This window comes from Podarcis liolepis, assembly GCF_965112155.1.
Source record: "Podarcis liolepis genome assembly, chromosome: 10".
Classification (NCBI taxonomy): domain Eukaryota; kingdom Metazoa; phylum Chordata; class Lepidosauria; order Squamata; family Lacertidae; genus Podarcis; species Podarcis liolepis.
Window position 1 is genome coordinate 22,281,472 of NC_139562.1, and position 21,460 is coordinate 22,302,931.

The following is a 21,460-nucleotide window of genomic DNA, read 5'->3' on the forward strand; positions in this document are numbered from 1 at the left end:
TCAACTTGGGTTAGACTTATCTGTGGAGGAATGATACTTCCAACAGCAATTCGCCATGAGGTCTGTGTTCTACCTGCATTATCGGAGGCATCTTAGTTTTATATTTAATTGTAGGAGTGGAAACCACCTCTGCTATAAGCTGGAGAGCTGCTACTCATCGTAACTTGGCATAATAGCACCGTGACCATAGGCAATGCATGTGGCCACACACACTCATTTTAGATGCATCTTTCCATCACTACAGCTTCTCTCTAAGAAAAGTGCATAGTCAACCTGGATTGTGTGCATTTTAAGTATTCAGACTAACCCCCCTCCCTCCCACACTTCATTTCCTTTGTTAAGTGTGTCACCTCCTTGGGGAAAAAAGATGTGCATAATGCCAAACACCCGAAACAGCGCTTCTGCTGAAAATAGCAATTCTGAGAGTAGGGGAAAGCCATTCTTCCCTTAAGAAATGGCCAAATGAGACCCAAATAAATATGTATGGATTTCTACCCTAACACTTCCAAGGCAGGGAATTTAGAACTCTGAGATCCTGCTACTTGCACACAAAGCACTGGTCAGTCTGCAAAAAAACAAACAGTCTTTCATTGTACTCGAGGAAAGGCATGCAAATTTTCCAGCTGCAGTTCTTTAAACTTAACCAATTTAACCCCCTTTTCAGAGACCCTTTCCATATGTGTCTTCTTTGGCACCTGACATGCCTGCAGGCCTTATCAGATGCAAACGCCAGCCTGCCAACCAGGAGCCAGAGAGCATCGTTTTGAAGTTCACACGGTTGGCTGGCGGCAGCAGCCTTTGCTAGGATGCGCCTTGAAGCATTTGCTCTTTTTTTCTGGCATCACAGAAAAAACGGAGTTTCCTGGGCAGCAGCTTCACTTCCACTGGCATCGCTTCGTACTCCTCACTGTCCACAGCCAAGAAGCCTTCCGTATCCTGCAGAGAAAGCAGGAAAGATGAAAGAGACATGCTGACAAAGGCTAGGTCTGAGCAGCTGGGGCTCTTTTCCTCCATGGTCACATAGCCAGACATACCAGAAAGAGCTGGTGTTCATCCTAGTTAGGGCTCCACTTCAAGTTGTTCTCTTTTGAAACACTTCACTGAGAAAGCACTGTTTATTTATTTTCTAAAATGGCTGTTATCACAGTTCGAGGGCGCATTCCAGACAGGTAAAGCTGTCAAGGCTATGCCCAGCAGAGGGGCATGGCCTAGGTGATGTCACATGACTGACAGGAGGGCTGCCTGGCTGGAGGGTGAGAGGCTAAATGGATTAGGGAACAGTCCTGGTCCCCCATGGCTGAGATTTCTCACCCCTGCTTCAACTATCTGCCAGACATGGTTGAGCCTCTCACTTAAGACAGCCTGCAAACTACCTCGCCTGCTTTCTGCCTGCTGACAATTCCAATTCCGTAAGCGTCAGGTCCAGCACAGGCAGAAGGCGTTTCCTCTATAGAGAAATTCATGCCTTCTCTTTATCTGTCAAATGCACCTCTCTGGCTACAGGGAAGATGTCCTGGTTCCACATTTCGGTACTTCTCAGTTTGCATAGCGACCACCCAAGGAGGCAGTTCCTGAAACTGCCACCTGAAAGTCTTCCCCCATTGGGTCCCTGCTATTAATGGTGGGCCTCCCATCACCACCTCCTAGAAATAGGTTGGACAGATTACTTCTGCTTAACCTCCTCTTCCCATTCCACCCCCTTGCTTTGTCCTAAGCTGCAGAACTGAAAGGTCCCTTTTCATCCATTAAAAGCTATAGTCAATTTTGGGATTCCAAACAACCTACCCATCAAATGTATAGCATGATTAGGGGGCAAAATCAATTTACAGGGTCTTGAATCTCCCCCTGCCCCCACTCCTTTTCTCTGTGTCCATCAAATGTGATTTTTAACTGGGGATTATGCTCGGACAGGTGGAATTTGCATCTTGGGAATTTCTATGAACCTGGCTTCCTACCCATAACTACAGGATTCTCTGAAAGCTGAAATATAGGCTGCTATTTTGGAAGGAACTGATTGCCCACAAAAACACTCCTCCTGTTGCCACACAGTGGCTTTGCCCTGGGAATAGAAAGGGACATTAAACTGGCCTACCTGAATGTAAAAGACACAAGAGGAGGTGAGGTGGGAATACAGCAAGGAAGACTGTCACATACGGATTTTTTAAATTAGGAAGGATGGGTGACGCTGGCTTTTGGGCATATCCCATCCCAATGAAGCAAGTTGGAATGTAATCATTCTGCCTTTATACAACAGAAGGAAACTTGCCTAATTCTAGGTGGGGGACAGGATCCTTCCACTACCTGTAAGGGAAAAATGAGGAAAGCATAGCTTTACTCTGTGTTTTATTTCTCACCTCTGGAAGCTGCAAGATACACCTGCTAGCCTGAAGGCACTGGCTTCCTTCTGGGCACAAGTGGGGATCCTCCATCTTTTGGCTTCTGTACAAAACAAAGGAAGAGAGCAACCAAGTCATCATTATAGCTATGCTTAAAGCACAAAGGGGCTGCAGAGAAGCCGGCAAGCAGATTGCCTTGCTAACCCGGAAAGGCACTGGACGACACAACTTCCTTCTTCTGCTATAGCCAAACAAACTAAATGAAACATTTTAAGAGACCAATGAACTTGTGTGGCAGAAGGAATTGATGGGGTAGCAGCAAGCCTCAACTAGGAAAAACCCTCCCCTTAAATGGGAATTGCGAGAAAAGCAATAGACATCTCTGAAAAACAAGTTACAAGCAGCATTAATTGAACCACCTGCTTTGAGCACATTATCTACAGTGGAGGTAGGGAATTTTGGGCTCCACAGGCCAGATCTTTATTATTATTGTTATTATTAAACATCTTTATCGAAAGTTCAAAAAGTACATATGTGCACCAGACATGGTGAGGCACAAACAAATGGGGGGGGGGGGGGGAGAAACAGAACCCATGCAGAAGGGAAAACAAAGGGGGGGGGAGCCCCAAACTGTATATTTTACAAAGTTGCTATTGTACTTCACCAGAAGAGTCTGATACACACATGTCCCTGAATCAGGAAGTGGTTTGCACGGAGTCCTGCCAAACTGAGCAGGATTTAACATCCTGCTGTTTGGGCTGCCTGTTGCTATTCACTGCTAGGAACATGAATGCCCCATCAGGGTTTATCACACCCACACACCCATCAGATTACATCACAAGTGGGTGGGTGGGTGGGCATGCTTTGGGGAAACCCCTCGCAAGCCAGCTCGAGACCACCTGGAGAGCCAAGATTTGCCCGCAAGATGGAGACCCTGCCCCCTGATTTACAGACCAGAGGAACTCCCGCAGGGTAATCCTCGCACAGCCCCCAAAAGAAGCCCAATCTCTGTTAAAGAAGAAAATACATTAAGATTAGACAAATCGGAAGAGAAAGCTATGGATCAAGTGCAGCAGTGAGGAACCATGGCTGATTCGGGGGCTCGCGAAGCCAACGGCCTTGTCAGGGAGCCTAAATTAAAATGGATTACAAATTCCTCGAGCTGCCTCATCCTTTTAATAGTAGGGACTGCAAACCTGAATAATTAATGCTTAGAAGTCAGTTCCATCAAGATCAATGCAACTTCCCTCCAAATCTATGCACCCAAGACTCAGAGTTCATCACCCTCAACCAGACTGCAAGGCGAAGGGATCCTCTCGTTTTACACACAGAGAAGAGAAGCGCAGGACAATGTTACTTGCTCAAAGCTACAAGCTCTTTGCTGTGCTCACTTTGAACCAAGGTTCAAGTCTAGTAAGGTGGGTCACTGCACCAGCTTGGATCGCCAGCTCCTTGAGTATAACCCCATGTGTGCATGCCAGGGTGAGGAATCAAGCTGGGGACCTATCAGAAGCAGATCTGCTTTAGTTTCAGAGAGGTGGCTGCATCATGAGCCTTTGGACAATGCCCTGCCTACTAGGTCATTGTGGCAACACCACACCATGTCCTGACAGTGCATACTGGGGTTTAGGATTCAAAGGAAGGATATGGATAGAAGCCTTCCCTCTTATTCATCCTCTTCACTGACTTAACAGTGTTCCCATCTGCTGCCCTTGTCTCGAGACTCTCCTAGTTTTTAGATATGCTTTTATGGTTTGCATTTTTATCGTTCAATTGCTTTGGGATGTTTTACGGAAAACCATTCACAAATGAAATAAATAGCGACAACAACAATGTAGGAAGTCGCCATGAGTCAACGCTGGAGCAATATGAAGAGATTCAAGGAAACAGGGAAAATGATCTGCAGCCTTGTAGTGGTCATGGAAACTATAAATTAGAGACTGTGATTTGCCACCAAGAACTATTGCTTTGGTGCCCTTGCTGACTGAAGCTGACACACAGCTGGGATCATTAGAAGGGTTTATTTATGCCAGGGGCACCAATTAGTTTTGTCTCCGCTCTAGATTTTAAGTCCATTCTCTCCAGTTTTGCCCTTAATGCACCTTACTATACAAACTACCAACTAGCCCAAAAGCACATTGATAAATATATTTTATGATAGCAATAAGGCATATCATTACAGGTTCTCTAGGACTCACCCTCTTTTAATGTATTCTCCTTTACTGATCGAATCTGGTTCAATGCAAATATTCATGAAGTCTTCTGTGCGCTAAAAGAAATGTTCAGAAATGGATGCGTTAAAACTAACAGCCACAGCATCTCATGTAAGCCCCACCATCTGCCTCTGAATGAATTCAGTAGCTTCTCCAATTCTCTGGGGGAAAACAGTATTTGGGAGCCAGGAGAATTCAAAGCAGAGTTACCTTTGTGAGCCATAGAAGGGCACTGCCAGGTCAAAAACTAGACAGAATGTGCATTAACATATTCTCATATTCTCTCTCTCTCTCTCTCTCTCTCTCTCACACACACACACACACACAGCTGCAATCTCCTACTCACTTACCTGAATGCAAGTCCCACTGAACTAAGTAGAGCTTACTCCTGAGTAGACATTTACAGTCTTGCAGTGCCAGGGCAACAAACTCACGTCTGCAGTTGAAGCAGAGTGTTCTTTGTAGAAGGAATAAAAATTAACCTCCAAACCTCCTCTTTTACATAATAGCACACAGAGTGACATCTTCTTACATCTTCATCCTTGAAGTTAAGGATTCTCAGATTGGCAAGTTCAGGTTCTGAACTTATTGTGGTGGCCTTGTAAGCAGGTTAGTAGGCAGGGTGGTACAGGTAAACCTATAGCTGAGTGCCCAGAGCTCAGAATGCACTCAGGAATTCCACCCAACCACAACGTCCTAAATAAAAAAGCAGTGCTCTGAGCCCAGAAGAGTCTCTTAGCAGCCCAGCTAGCTGCATCCTCGCTCCTTTGATCTACTACACACATACTGCCTAGCTGGCATTTCATTTAAAAACTGGGCATATCGGTAATTATCCTTCAATCTGTGGAGGGATGTTTAATTTAGCTCCTAGGTACTTGCTGTTATTCAGCACAAGGCATCTCAGTCTTTGCTCAGTAAAAAAATGGTACAGGGAAGACGTAAACAATAATCCTTACGCCTCTTGCTTTCAGGCTTATGTTCTGTGCTAAAGTCCTACAAGGGCGGTGCTGAACATACAAATAAATACAAGTCAAAAACTGAAAAGCTTGCGTAAACTATGCAAAGCAAGCACCCTTGAATGGTGCGCCTCAACTTGCATAATTATTTACCAGCCTTGCAAAATTATTCTATTTCTGTTAGTCATGAAGAAAAGATAAGAACTGCGTGGGGCCCTGGAGCCCAGCTAGCTTCCTGATCATGAGAAATTGTTACCTCCTTTGGCTTCAGAGATCCAGCAGGCTTTGTCCACACACTTTCAAGTCTATTTGTGAAGCAGTAAGGTCTAGGTGGTTTGTGACTCCTTAAAAGCAGAAAATCTCAAGAAATGGAATTCTGCACTAAACATTCCATGCTCCAAAGGACTTACTGCACGGGAAATGACACACACATTTTATGTGCAGAATGGCCACAGGTACTCATAAAGTACAAAAAGCATGTGTGTGTTTATGCTTCTCTCTCTCTCTCTCTTTGGCACGGCCCATTTTAAGAAGCGCACACACGGCCCACAGGGTGTGGGACTTAGAAAGAGGCACAGCAAAACAGATGCACACATCTCAGGTTGCCACCGTTTCGAATTCAGACCCGATATATTAGGCCTAAGCAGGCTGTTATCCCCTCAAGTTACAAAGCAACTACTTTTGTGAAGATGAAGGAAAGCTTAGCATTTTTTAATTTATTTCTCTACTCTTACTTTCAAGTCAAGATGTCTGTTCTGAGTAGTGACAGAGAATTCAATAGCGGACAGCTGCATTTCTCTCCAGGCCTCCGGGGTCACCTCCGTGGGGATTTCTGAAGTCCGAGAGGAAAGACACCATTAAACAGAAAGTTAGATAAGCGCTGTTGTATTAAGATCAGCAGAGGCCCAGATCCTTCTATTTCTTGTTACTTCACAAGGCCTTGTTCCATCTATATTTAATGCCGGCGGCTCAAAGGAACAACAGCCACAGAAAAGGAAGAAAGAAGTTCAGAGTTCACACAACAAAAAGAAAGCAACTCACTGGCATAATTGGAAAAGGTGACAGATCTCTCAAGGCCCTGCTGAAGGGCCACAGCAGGGAGAAAGGATTCTTCCAATGAACAGCTTTAATATAACTATCCATCTGAGAGAGAATGACTGACCGCTTACCTTTGGGGACAGGTGTCCAATAATGTGCCAGTCTCTTGTAAAGCCTGATGTATAAAGGAGGTCTAGGGGTCTTCTGCTCCGGCTCCTCAGGAGGCCTTGGAGTTGGGTCCAAATAGGAAAGGGAGGCTAGATGCTTCTGAGGCCACTCCTTGGAATTTCCAGAAAGAAAAAGCAAAATAACCATTTCTACCAGTGGTATGTGAGAGCTAGACCGACCATTCATTCAGCAGCAGGCAGACTTGGAATTATGGTTGCCACCAAACAGCCACAAGGCAGAAGAGGCAATCTAGGGGCTGCTTAACCCACCTGCTGCTTTCTCCTCCAGCCATTCTACTAGCCCATTTCCCTGTGATGAGGTGAACAAGTGTTTCTGTCAGTTGAGGGGGACGGGGTGGCTGGGGAAAGTGTGTGTGAGGAAAGAACTCTACTTCCCCCAAAGAAGGTTACTGTCCTGCCACAGAGAAGAAATTCTGGTCTAGCTGATCTAAATTGTGTCTTGCAAAGGCTGCACTCGACTGTCACACTAAACTGTGGTTTAACGTTATGTGGACGAGCTGCAGCAAGACAGAGCGAACTGTTGCACTCTTCCCTCCCATGTAGTCAGGAGAAGGAGGCCTTCTGAAGAGATTAACATCATGTTGAATAAACCCTGGCTTGTCCTGTTGAACCAACCAGGAATCCTGGTAAGGTTCAAAACAAGCCAAACCATTGTTATGAAGCTGCTTTATTTAATTTGTTCAAGAGTTCAAATCAACTCTGTTTCATTTGAACAGAGTTTGTTCAAAAACAGAATTCCTGGTTTATATAAAACAAATCACTCAGAAAGGTGGGGGGGGGGAAGAGGTGAGACTGACGCTTTTGTTTGGGCTCACTGCAGCTTGTCCACATACCACTAAACCATGGTTTAGTATTACGTGCAAACTCAGATAGTACATATGTTATGATGTGTCAGGGCATTTCACAGGAGAGTTATATGTTTATTATCTGCTAAGGAATCCAAAAAAGGGTGTGAACAGGGGGGAAATGCAGCTACTTTAATGTATGTCAAATCCTTCAGTACCTGAGAACTAGAGCAATTAACCTTTCTGCTCATTTTGCGACAGAAGGTAGGCTGAATGCAAGAGGCAGATTATCAACAGTCCTGTGGGCTCTATTTATAGGCACCACTTACGTCAATTGAATAAATCTCAGGGTGAATCATTAGCATAACAAAAACCATGAGAAAGGACTGCACTAGAGGAAGGCAGCCGAGCAACCTCAGCTGCATGAGAGGCTGTTTACCCTTCCATAATGCAGTTAATATTCCCTAGTAATTTCTAGCACTGCAGTATTATTTCAGCTGCATTCCACTAGTAGATTTTTAAAAAGCCAATTGTCTCTGCCACCCTTTTCTGTCAAAATATGAATAACCAAAGCTTGGTCGGTTTTGAGTTATGTTACAAAAAGTCAACACTGCCTTAAATATGACCTGTAAGCACTCCAAACTACGTTATATGCCACATACAGTAAGATCCCATGAAGCTGCCTCACACAGAGTCAGACCCTCTAGCTCACAGCTGTCTGGGTGTGACTCTCCAGCAAATTCTTTTGTTTTGGACTAAACCTGGGGACTTCATGCACTCAAAAATGTGATCCACCACTGTGTGCATCACAGATCTTCCCACCGTGATAGCCTTGTGTGACCCATATTGAAATCCCTTTACCTTCAATGTATTAAAGAAGTGGGCTGCTTTGATTTTCAGAGGCCCAAGATACCAGTACCTAGAAGAGAATAAAATGAACCGAAAAAGCAAAATAAAACTGGGGGAACGGGGAAAGCAGTCCTCTTTTCCAATGCAGTATCTACGAAAGCTGTTTCTTACAACCTAATCTTTGGACATTAGATGCCCAAGCAATGCACAGCAAAGTGTAGCTGGCACCTGGTTGTGTGCTAATGTACTCAGTGGGCTTCTCTAGATGACCTGTTTCTTCAGCATTCATCCTGTTTTGCTTATGCAAAGAGGTCAGACTATGCCTGGTATTTATTCAGCACTTGTTCCGATTTGTTTGCGGGGGGCAGTTCTACAAAACTGAGCATTCATCCCCGTTTGCTTGTGGGGTATTTCCTCATCTTCCTGTTAGTCATTTGTTCATCCCACACTTTCCTTGTCACTTTCCTCACTGCAAACAGTCAGGGTTTTTTTAATAGAAAAGTGGATTGATTGCACAAAGCACTTTAATCCATTTTAATTGCACAAACGTAAATTTCTGGTATGTGCTTCAATCTGTTGCGAAAAATAGTGACAGTTTAGAGGCATCCCATGTCTTTCTCTGGAACCTGGTCCAGGGATTCAGAGGCAATCAGCAGCTGTCTAACACTTCACAGCCTGATCTGGTCCCAGTGGGCTCCTTGCTTGCATATTGTTGGAGATAGTGGAGAAACTGTCTGGAAGTACAAGATAGGGGCAAAGAGAAAACAAAGCAATAGTGGTCAACATACTTGCTGACTTTTGCTCCCGCATCTCTGTAAGACCCCCATCTTAAACCAGTTACAGCAAAGACGGGCTGGTCTTTGTTCCCCTATAAAGGAAAAACAAACAATCACTAACAAAAGTCAAATGTTATAAATTGCAGTAATCTGTGGTGATCTTGCCAACAATGGATCAGTGGTCCGAGAACAAAAATACCAACCCCTATATTCGAGCAACACATAAAAGAAAGGAATTGCAAATTAATTCCTCAGTGTAGAGTGCTTGTCTGCAATGTTATTTTAGCCATGAGTCATTTAATTTTGTGGCTATCAGAAGACCAAAGCAAGAATGACAAGTAGTTATCATTTAAATGAAAGGGAAATCTTCACAAGATGATGGTGATGATTAATCTGCTGAATTTCAATCCCTTCATTGCTCTCAAGGAAGCCCAGGGCAGCAGACAACAAAGCGGTAAAAACAGCGCAATTAAATACAAAACGCATTTCACACATTTAAAAACAATTAAGAACATAAAAAATAGAATGGCTTAAAAACATTATAGGAGCAAATCCCCCTCTTCTCCTTCCCAGTTGCCTTCATACATAGCTCAGTTGATAGAGCATAAGGCTCTCAATGTCAGGGCCACGGGTTCAAGTCCCTGCCTTGCACTAGGTGCGCTGTTCTTTAAGGAATGATTTTATATTGTTGCATGCTCTTTAAAAACATAATGGGGTCAGAAAAGCACACGGCAAAAGACAGATGAAGAAAAATATCCCTCCCAGAAAGAGGAGGACCTAAGAAAAAAGATGGCTACCTTAATCTGCAAAACGTCAAGTGGAATAGTCTCTCCTTTCAGTATGGACAATGTGGCGTCAGTAATATGCCTGAAGAAGAAGTCAAAAGGAAGATGTTATTCAGTAGCAGAGGGCATGCTTCCCTTGCAGAGCATCCTAGGCTTGAGCTCAGGTAAGGACCATTAGGTCCAGTCGTGGCCGACTCTGGGGTTGCGGTGCTCATCTCGCTTTATTGGCTGAGGGAGCCGGCGTACAGCTTCCAGGTCATGTGGCCAGCATGACTAAGCCGCTTCTGGCGAACCAGAGCAGTGCACGGAAACGACGTTTACCTTCCTGCAGTATTATTATTATTATTATTATTATTATTATTATTATTATTATTAATTTGTGCCCCATCCATCTGGCTGGGTTTCCCCAGCCACTCTGGGCGGCTTCCAACAAAGATTAAAAATACACTAAAATGTCAGATCTATGGATGAAGGGCAGTATACAAATTAAATAAATAATAATAAGTCTGAACTTCTACAGAAAGTACCATTTTAGGTACATTAAGGTCATGATATAGATCTTTTCTCATTTTTGAAGGTGACCATGTATAACATAATCTTGAAGTGCCTAAAATGGTCCCTTTTGGGGGGACAGACGGACCAGATTTGCAGCCCTTCCTTCCTTCAATATACACCAGTCTCCTCCTCCTCCCTGCCATCCTTCTTTTCACACTGATTCTCGTATGATACACACACACACTTACTGGACTTGGTTTGCACTCTCAGGATAAAGCGTGTGACTTAAGGTGCTGGTCTTTCCAAGGGGAATGAATCCGATGGGAATCTTACTGAAAGCTGCCTGGGAACAAGGGCAAAACAAATTTGCATCAGCGCCAGCTGAATCCAGCTCCCTTTCTGTGCAGAAGACAGCTGCGCCCGATTTCACTCCCCACCCCCCACCCCAGGCAGGCTCTTCCTGAAAGGGAGGCAGTAATAGAGAATGACTCGTAACATCAGCCTCTCCGGACAGCCCCTCCGAATGCCAACTGGCTACAAAGCAGCCTTCTGTAGTCATTAGCCGCATTGTTACACACGCAGAGCCTGGCACGTCCTCTCCAAGCAATGTATAGATTCTGTCAGCAACCTGCCATCTCCTAAAAGACTGAAGGTGGCACCCGAAGCGTGGCTGCGCTCAGGCTGCATTCCATCTCCAAGCAAAGCGCGGCCGAGACAGGAAATTCGGTAATGCAGAGTGTCTTTCTCCGCGAAGGGGAATATTAAAATAAGGCGCCCTGGCAATCAAGTCGGGAGGTTATTATTACACACCAATCAAGCAGCCCTTTTCCAAACAGACAGATTGACAGTCTTTATCTTTGACTCTGCAAATTGGGGGAGCAGGCAACAGAATGAGGTGATCTGCTAATAAGGGAGGGTCACATGCTGGGTTGCGGCTCGGACGCGACTGGAAGGTCCAAACACAGCTCTGTCTCTAGACATGCTGCCTGGCTGGAAGTCACTGCCTGCATTGTTCTCCCAGGCAACGCCCGGCTGCTAAGGCCACGTTACTATAGAGTACACATGTATGTGCACACACATGAAAACCAAGAGCTATGCTCCTTCAAGTACGCCAGCAAATCAATGTTAATGACTGTGCAACCACGACACCTTGGCTCTCTGCAGAAGACTGCAGCTTGCAGCACAGTGATTCAGCAAATCCAACTCATTTTCTGAAGCGCTCCATCTGCTTCCATGCCTTTCTGTTGCAGCCTCTCTTACAACCAGTCTCCTTCCTCATCTCATTATCTCTTCTGTCCCCTTATACTTCAGAGCAGATGGCCCAGTGTCAAACGAACAGAGAGACACAGCGATTTTGCCTACAGTGCTAACCACAGCCCGCCAAGAGGTGTTAGCTACCTGGAGATTGCGGTGCTGGCGAGTGCCGGGCCTTTTTTGGGTCACAGACTTGCACCAGCAGAACAGGTGCACAATATTCAGGGAGTTTGGGGTTACTGTGAGCTATGACGGGGTGCACCGTTCTAGCGTGCAAAGTGAAAGGGGGATAAGAAAGAAAATTCAAGGGAAGTGTTTTGTCATGGGAGGTAGCAAAACTTCATTTCCCCCGAGCCAACATGCAATCTAGAAGCTGCATGGAAATGAAAGGGTGAGGTCAAGCATGCTGGAACTAGACAAAATCTTCAAACAAAAGCATAACTTGATCTCTACTGTCCTCTTAGTCTGAACTAGAACTGTACTACAATGAAACAGAGAAGCTGCTCTTTAGTTATGCGCCATCAATAGCTGGGAAGATGAACTTTTTTTAAAAAAAGAATATAACATTGCTCATGGCTTGGCTTGACGAATAACCTGGCCAATGGCTGTAGAGTGTGATCTCTGTTTGCTTGCCCATTATTCTCCCTAGCTGGTTAAGGGATCCAGTTATTATCTCTTGCCTGGGAAAGCAGGCTGGCGGAGGGGGCTGCCATCTCCTGAAACTCGCTCTGTCCAGTCGAGAGAATCAAGTTCATGGAGTTTATTGTGCGCTCCAACCGTTAGCTAAAAGGGTCCGTCACTGTACAGAGAGAGGAGGCATCTGATGACTACTGCCTCTGGGGCAACCATAAATGGACAGCAATAGGGAAAGACAGCAACCCTTCCTCACTGATAGGAAACAGAGACTGACATGAAAAGGCCAAGACTACACAGCACTGTAGCTCAGATCCACTGCTCCTTTACCCAGGAATTGCTCCGTTTCCAGGAGATGGGGGAGGAGAGGAATGGTCCTCCATTAAGCAGCAAAGCTGTCACAGCATATTATTACTTTTTCCTGGTTTCTTTTTTCAAGTGTAGAGATTTGAAAGCTTACAATTTCTCAAAGGAAGAAAGGTAATTCTTTGCACCGAAGCTGAAATATAAATTTTCTCTCTCCATAAGCAGGCAAAAGCTCTGTACAGCAGGCACAATTCTAGTTGCTAACAGCCTCCTGGGATCTCAGAGAGAATCATTAAATTGTACTTTCTGTCTTTCTCTTTTTTCCTTTTGGTCAGGTACTGATAAGACATTGTGGAATACAATTCTGTTAACAAGCAGCCTGATACGCTTTATGCAATGCACCCCTGCTGGTGTATGGATTTCACCCAAAGCTTGCTTCCAAAGGGAATGCAAACAGTCACTGGTTCCACTTTCACTTTACCTTACTACTGGCCCAGAGGAACACTTGTTTTGCAAATCTGGACAAATGCCTGTTCGAAAGTTTTGCATTCAAAATTACCCTGCTGTGCTTACCAGGAACTCCACAAAACTGGGGCAAGAAGCTACTTCCAAGACAAAGGCCTAATTAATTCTCAATAAGCCAACAAACCTGCAGCAAGGCTGTACCATTTCATATTGTATGTGGGGACTGCATGACTGATTGCTCTTGCTCCATATGAAACAAGTCTCTCTACACAGAAAGCCAGCATCTCGGTGAGAAGAATTTTGGGCCTAGCCTTCCTGTCAACATGCTACTATTCTAAAAATTGTTTTTTGTATGGAGGAGCGTTCCATCACACGAAGCCCCCACATGCATTCTGGGGTGCTACACCCCAGACACAGACTGACTTCCCTGGGCCCAAGACAGACAGATGAAACTGCAAGCCACAAGCAGGGTCAGCCTAACCAAAAAGACAAGACAATGAGACTATAGAATGCTTTGGATTTTCCTGTTAAAAAGGCAACAGAAGAAAACACCTTACCTCATCCATCCTTCGGAGAAGGCCAGTTATGACCTGAAAGAAAAAAACTTTTTTTAGCTACCATCGGTAAAATGAACCAGAACTTGCCTTCCTTCTTCAAATGAACAGATGACACACTACCAAACATTGATGTATCCTACAATTTTTGCTCCAGTTACCTACTTATTACATTTACATATCACCCTTTCCTCCAGGGCACTCAAGGGAAGTGTGCATGGTTCTCCCTGCTCACAATAACCCTGGGAGGTAGGTTAAGGCTGAGAGACAGTGACTGGCCCAAGGCCACCCAGTGAGCTTCCGGGCTGAATGGGGATTTGAATCCTGGGCTCCCAGGTCCCAGACTGACATTCTAACTGCTACACCACATGATGCTTCGAATGGTTTAGTGGGAATCAGGATGAGAGGAAGCTTGGGGGGGGGGGAGCTTGGAGTGCATGAAGGTGGAGGAAAAGCTTCTCCTATCGAGAATCCTCCCCCATGGGGAGAAATGTAGAAGAATTCTTGCAGTACCTCTTGCAATGTTCCATCCCCTCCTGCAACGATTATCATGTCCGTGTTTTCCATCAGCTCCAACAACTTCTTCGCTTGCCCTTCATAATCTGTCTGTGATAAATACAGAGAGGCCAGAAACATGTTGGGTGGTATTAATACTCAGATCGGACCCGGTGAAAAGCAAGGACTTGGGTCCACTAATTTCAGTGGGTCTCATGATTGTGACTAACATTGGGTATTGGCTGCCCAAAAAGAAAACCTTTCATCTCCATATGAACACGCGTACATCTAATACTCAGCACAACAGCACACATCTTCTCATTTATGAATTTCAAAGTTTTGCATCACCCTTCTTAAAGCCCCCCCCCCCAAATACAGGATGTAACACAGAGAAATCCCTACAATATATATGCTCAACTAAGATAAATATAACCCATGCTGTTTCTAAATTAGAAGTGCCAAGCTCAAAACATGTAATCACTTTTTCCGTTCAAAGAAGTTGGCTGTTTTTGCAGGACTAATTGATGGTTTTTGACGTCTCTTCAAATGGGTAGATTCTGAGAACCATGCCTTCTTATTCAGCCAACAATCTCTGCTAGATCATTTCTAAAAGCAAACAGCACCACCTATTGAACTAACCCACACTACATCCTGAGGCAATGGAGGGGGGGATTTGCAACCGTCTCCCATCCACGTATTGAGAGACAACATCCTACTTGACTCATGAACCCTTCCTATTTACAAGATAACCACATGGAATGATAAAATATTTTGTGATCCAATGGGGAGGGTCCCTAGCTCAATGGCTGAACATATGCTATGCACACACACACAAAACCCCACTCAGTAAAAGTGCAATGCATATTGATGGGATTAGATAAATCATCTCTAGCTACTTGCATACCAAAACAGGGGGGAAAGTTGCTGCTTGAAACTCTGGAGGGCTATTATCTGTTTGAGTAGACAGCCTTGAAATAGATGGACTAATGTGACTCAGTATAAGGGCAGCTTCAAATGCTCACTACTGAAATTCCTAGGAATGTGCCCATTAGCCCTGCCTACCTGATCCCAGGGTTAGGCATTTCCTGAGCAGAATGCCCTCTTGCCTCTGAGTGGAGAAAGGACATACTTCTGCTAGCACAATATAATCTCAAAACAGTTCAGTCTTCCCTTCCTTAGGAAGGCTCTCTTGTCTTTTTATGTTCTCATCAGAGATGCTGAGTTTTTTTTCTTATCCGAGAGGCCATTAAAGGTGTTTAAAAAAGGACTGCTCAATCTCAAGTGCCCTGTGGCAATTTTATGAGCTCTCGTGCATGAGAATGAACTTTTCTCAGGCAGAGTCATCAACTCTTCTCTTTGCCTACAGGCCTTGGTGGCTCTCTCGCCAAAATCTTGTATATATTCTCCATCGCCCTTGAGTCAATGAAATGAAAGCAAGATAACAACATTCCAAAAAAACCCAAACCAAAACACAAAACATGGCACTGGTTTTTGTTGTTGTTGTTTAGTCGTTTAGTCGTGTCCGACTCTTTGTGACCCCATGGACCAGAGCACGCCAGGCACTCCTGTCTTCCTCTGCCTCCCGCAGTTTGGCCAAACTCATGCTGGTAGCTTTGAGAACACTGTCCAACCATCTGCCGTCCCCTTCTCCTTGTTCCCTCCATCAGGGTCTTTTCCAGGGAGTCTTCTGTTCTCATGAGGTGGCCAAAGTATTGGAGCCTCAGCTTCAGGATCTGTCCTTCCAGTGAGCACTCAGGGCTGATTTCCTTAAGAATGGATAGCTTTGATCTTCTTGCAGTCCATGGGACTCTCAAGAGTCTCCTCCATCACCAGCACTGGTTTTAAAATAAGAAAAAATGCAACTCCTCCCCAACTTGAGCACTTAGACTCTTTATCTTTCATTTCACCTCTAGTGACAGATGGATTCTGGCCAATATATACCGGGAAGAGGAAATAGTCGCTAGGAGAAGAAAACACAAGTCCATTCTCTGCCTTTACCTTAACCACAGTCACATCCAGACCAGACAAGTGAAGAATTGGGGCTGCGTTCTTTTCAAAAAGACTCCTGGCTTTGCTAGAAAATTAAAAGAAGTGTGAGGTCACTTTATGGTAGTCCACCCCCACCCCCCCACGTAAAAAATACCCTCAATTGTTGACTAAAACCGAAATCATGTTCATAACAGCAACAGGCTATTCTGCAGATCCTTGGCAAAAAGCGGTCATGGGATGGGGGCACCTTTATTTCATCAGTATAAAGGTGGATATTTGACTGGAGTGAGGTTTTGTATGCAGAATGAGTCATTCATACACAGTTCTCAGTCGCAAGATACCTGGGAAACAATGATAACTGAATACGTGATGACAGAATCAAAGAGCAAATTAGTGGAAGTGAGGGGGTAGAAGGAGGAACACTGGGCAGTGCTGGAGTCAGATAAATCTATGCATTTTATTTATCACATGACATTATTATCCCACCCGTCTTCCAAGGACCGCTCCTAATTTAATTCAAGCAAACGCCCCTGTGAGATGAGAGGTAGGTAACACAGAGATGGCAACTGCCCCAAAATCATCCAGTGAGCTTCACGGATGAGCAGGGATTTGAACCCGGGTCTTCCAGGTCCTACTCCAACACGTCAACTGCTACCCCACAGTGATTCTCAATGGTTTTATGAGGCGATACAAGTCACTGCCCTGTGTTTGTAAGTGAATTTGTGAATTCACTGCTACTAGCTTGTGTTTCCAGGGACATTTTTAGGGGGCATCAGCATAGGACTTTCTCTTTTTCCAAAATAGAAGCTATTTACTAGCAAACAGTAAGTTCCGAAGAAAGTCCTTCTGAACTCTAGAATTATTCAAGGATGGAAAACCTGTGCCATCACCACACTTTACATTTTTGCTCCTCTTTTCCTCCAAGGTGCTCCCAAGCCCCTACTTCATCTCTGCAACAACTCTGTGAGGTAGACAAGTCTGAGAGATGGTGACAGGCCTAAGCTCAGCCAGTAAGCTTCATGGCTATGTCCCGTCATCCCAAGTCCAATGCTCATCTTGCCACTTTTCTATTATGGCTTTAGAAACTTTAAGTATTTCCTCCCAACAACCCTGCCTGCCACCCCAAATAATAAGCCCTCAAGCAATTAATGTATTATTACCCAACTAATGAGATATAGAATACTTGCCCTCGGTTGGTAAGATGCAAATTCTACTTTTAAAAGAGAAATATCACTTGCTTTTTTATTATTATTCAGCAACATTAATACAAAAACTTCACCTGACCTTGTTTTGGTAATGCTCTCGTGCATTTTAATGCCTGCTGATGCATAATAAATAACCATGGTATTAATTATGAATTATCCTGCAAAAATTATTTTGAGCACCCAGGGAAAAGAAAACAAGACTTTAAGTAAGGGACATCTTCCAAACAATGTGTCGTTTGTAAGACTTACCCCCTATCAAAAATAAGCCTAAGCTAGAATTTGCAGTTTAGGTCAATGAGACAATCTTTTTAAGCGGGGTGGCTTGGCCTCCTAAGCAAAAAATCCCTTCCTCGTCCTAAAATGAGTAACAGTGCCCTGAAAGGACTAGGTGAGCAGCCTGGGAGTCATTTTGGACTCTCAGTTGTCCGTGGAGGCGCAAATCAATTCTGTGTCCAAGGCAGCTATCTACCAGCTCCACCTGGTACGCCAGCTGAGATCCTACCTGCCCACCGACTGTCTTGCCAGAGTGGTGCATGCTCTGGTTATCTCCCGCTTGGACTACTGCAATGCGCTGTACATGGGGCTACCTTTGAAGGTGACTTGGAAACTGCAACTAATCCAGAATGCGGCAGCTAGACTGGTGACTGGGAGCGGCCGCCAGGACCATATAATACTGGTCCTGAAAGACCTACAATGACTCCCAGTTGGTTTCCAAGCACAATACAAAGTGTTGGTGCTGACCTTTAAAGCCCTAAATGGCCTTAGTCCAGTATACCTGAAGGAGCATCCCCACTCCCATTGTTCAACCCGGACACTGAGGTCCAGCTCCGAGGGCCTTCTGGCCATTTTCTCACTGCGAGACATGAAACTACAGGGAGGGCCTTCTTGGTACTGGTGCCTGTCCTGTGGATTGCCCTCCCATCAGATGTCAAACAGATAAACAACTATGGCTTTTAGAAGACATCTGAAGGATGCCCTGTACAGGGAAGCTTGTACTGCTTGAGGTTTTATTGTGTTCTTAATATTTTATTGGGAGCTGCCCAAAGTGGCTGGGGCAACCAAGTCAGATGGGCAACATATAAATAATAAAATGATGGTGAAGATGCCAGCCACCGGGAGCCACAGTCATTGACAAAAAAAGCCCCAATGTGTTTAAAACCAATACGCCTGCTAAATCTTTGACATTGAAATAGCTTTTGCACATGACGGCCATTTGCTACCGCTATACAAGAAAATAGGCACAGCGTGGCTTCAGGGGCACTAAATCAGCATGCACAACATCTGAGCATGCCCCTCTATTTGCGAACATCTTAATCTCATTCATAGAGTGGAAATGCTGATAACATTAATGCGGAATATGGAGTGGGATAGGGGAGTGAGAAGAACTATATGATTTGGGGTTTATGTTAACTTTAGCAAGCAGGCCCATTTTAACTGTGGTTTCTCAATCAGCTGAAGAAGTTCGATAACATTAGGTTCAGGGGAGGTTAGGAAGTAAGGCTTTGGTTCCCATGAATGACTTGCCCTGATGAAAGCAAAACCAAAGTACAGTGGTGCCCCGCAAGACGAATGCCTCGCAAGACGGAAAACTCGCTAGACGAAAGAGTTTACCGTTTTGGAGGTGCTTCGCAAAACGAATCTCCTATGGGCTTGCTTCGCAAGACGACAATGTCTTGCAAGTTCCTGCTGGTTTTTTTTTCCTTCCCCCCCCCTTTTCTAAGCCCCTAAGCCGCTTATCAGCTGATCCGATCAGCAGATAAGCCGCTAAAAGCAGCTAAAAGCTGCTAATAGCGCTAAGCTGCTTATCAGCTGATCCGATCAGCAGATAAGCAGCTAAAAGCCTCTAATAGCGCTAATCCGCTAATACTTCAATGGGCTTGCTTCGCAAGACGAAAAAAACCGCTAGACGAAGAGAATCACAGAACGGATTCTTTTCGTCTTGCGAGGCACCACTGTATATGAAAAGGTGCCAGGTGGCTGGGAAAGGGAATCTTACCCTTTGCAAGCTGCAGGGTTGAGAAACACGGTTGCTTTCTTGATCTGCATGCTGGAAGGAAGAATTTGGTTGCCAAACACCTAATAATGGAGAGAAAGCTTCTCGTTATTAAAGAATAAAAATCCATCTCTTTTTGGTGCTGAACAATTCTGGGTTATTTCAGGGATTACAGGGCCCCTCTCCCACCCCACACAAATGGCTTCAGTGAGGGGGGAGCAAAGACTGCTTTACTGAGCTCCGTCCCAGCCAGCAGCCAGCAAAAGGCCACCTAGATGCCTAATTTAGCCTTATGTTCTGCAAACTCTAGTCAGCTTACATTGACAACTTGCAAGGGAACGGCAAAGGTACATCTGCATGCAGTTAGTTCCACTGAAAACAATGTGAGCCCTATACACTGACAGCTTGCTCTGCCTCTTTGTCCCACTTTGATGCAAGCTGCGTGACAAGTATAGGCCCCAGGCAAATATCATAATAATAATAATCAATGAATTTATTCTCAACACTTTGGGTGAAGAGATATAAAGCGAGGCAGCTGAAGCAATTGTTTTAAGAGAGCTCTGTAGATTTTCAAAGAAGCAATTCATAGCAATTATCAGCATCACTGAGGCTATTAGAGTAGAGGATTAAAAAATTTGTTAGAATTTAATGCTCAACTCTGTTCTATTTATTTTACCGCGGTGGAAACGAGAAGGCAGAAGGCATGCGAGAAACAGTGATTCATGGGGGCAAAGGACAGAGGAAATCAAACTGGCATGTTATCTAAGGAACAGATGGGAAAAGTCAGTGATTAATTCTATTACTTTTGCATTCTTGGGGGAAATCATGGAAAAAGAGTGTCTGCATTCATAATTCTGAGGTCTGTTACAGCTGTTAGAAACATCTAATTATTTACTTGATGGGGGAGTGATATATTTGCTTGCTCTGAACAAACAACCTGTCTCTTCTACAAATTATACTGTTGGCAGACTTGCTTTTTATGCAGGCTCTGCTCTCATGCTTTCGAGTTTTAAAGAGGGAGACTAAAAAAACAAACCACTTCAAGACCCTTTGTAATCATTTACTAACCCAAAACACTGGCTGCAGGGTAGGCGCTTGTAAACTGATTTTATTTCCTGTTTGATCATTCCATCCTTCGCACTACTCCCCCCCTGCAACCCGGCCCACAAATACACTAAAACAACAATGCAGACAATAACTGAATATTCCCTAAACCTGTTTGATGCAAAGGTAAGTGAAATAACAGACACATTCGAACACCATGATAAGCCAGGGTTAAGCTTGGTTTCCCCGTGATGTCCACATCTGGGATCCTGGTTTATTAAGAAGCACGGATTCATAATCAAACATCAAACCATGGTTTAAGGCTGGCTGGCATGAAGAAAAACCCAGCTGGATCAGGCCAAGGGCTAATCGAGGCCAGCATCCTGTTCTCACAGTTGCCAACCAGATGCCAATGGGAAGCAGAACATCATCATCGCCATCATCATTTATTAAATCTGTATACCACCTTCCAACTAAATATCCCAAGGCAGAAAAATACAAAATAAGAATACAAAATGCAGCTCAAACTGTCTTGCCCTGGTAAGCAACCTGGCTGTCGAATTCTGCACCGAGTTTCTGAACCATCTTCAAAGGCAGCCCTACATATAATGCATTGCAGTAATGTAACCTAGAGGTTACCTGAGCAGAGACAACAGACGTTAGGCTATCCCTGTCCAGATAGGGGAGCAGCTAGGCCACCAGCCGAAGATGATGGAAGGCACTCCATAGCCACCAAGGCCACCTTAGCCTCAAGTGACAGCAAGGGATCTAGAAGTATCACCAAGCTGCGTATCTGCTCCTTCAGAGGAATCGTAACCCCATCAAGAGCAGGTAGTCTCCCATCCATCCGGACTAAGGAACCACCTACTTAGAATGCCTGAGTCTTATTTAGATTGAGCTTCAGTTTGTCAGTGCTCATTCAGTCCATTACCAGGGCAAGACAATGGTCCAGCACATCTATTGCCTCACCTGCAGATGTTAAGGAGAAGCAGAGTTAAGTGCAACAGTGCCCTCCCCATCTGTGACTGCCAGCAACTGGTATTCAGAGACACACTGGTTCTGACAATAGATATAGAACATAGCCACCATGGCTAGAACACA

At 44.6% G+C, this 21,460-nt stretch overlaps 1 protein-coding gene across 3 annotated transcripts in view; it reads right to left on the bottom strand.

Annotated features, from left to right (window-relative positions):
• Window positions 1-566: 566 nt before the first annotated feature.
• The window catches only part of AGK (acylglycerol kinase), a 34,592-nt gene continuing 13,698 nt past the window's right edge, over window positions 567-21,460 (bottom strand). For all 3 annotated transcript variants that reach the window (XM_083462065.1, XM_083462066.1, XM_083462067.1), the window contains 13 exons: window positions 19,319-19,398; window positions 16,127-16,202; window positions 14,147-14,239; window positions 13,637-13,669; window positions 10,670-10,764; window positions 9,939-10,008; window positions 9,154-9,233; window positions 8,378-8,435; window positions 6,675-6,822; window positions 6,240-6,337; window positions 4,535-4,605; window positions 2,355-2,439; window positions 567-936 (listed from right to left, as the gene is read on the bottom strand). In XM_083462065.1, the coding sequence (XP_083318191.1) occupies window positions 802-936; window positions 2,355-2,439; window positions 4,535-4,605; window positions 6,240-6,337; window positions 6,675-6,822; window positions 8,378-8,435; window positions 9,154-9,233; window positions 9,939-10,008; window positions 10,670-10,764; window positions 13,637-13,669; window positions 14,147-14,239; window positions 16,127-16,202; window positions 19,319-19,398 (1,122 nt within the window). In that variant the 3' untranslated portion in view covers window positions 567-801. The remainder of the gene's footprint in view (window positions 937-2,354; window positions 2,440-4,534; window positions 4,606-6,239; window positions 6,338-6,674; window positions 6,823-8,377; window positions 8,436-9,153; window positions 9,234-9,938; window positions 10,009-10,669; window positions 10,765-13,636; window positions 13,670-14,146; window positions 14,240-16,126; window positions 16,203-19,318; window positions 19,399-21,460) is intronic.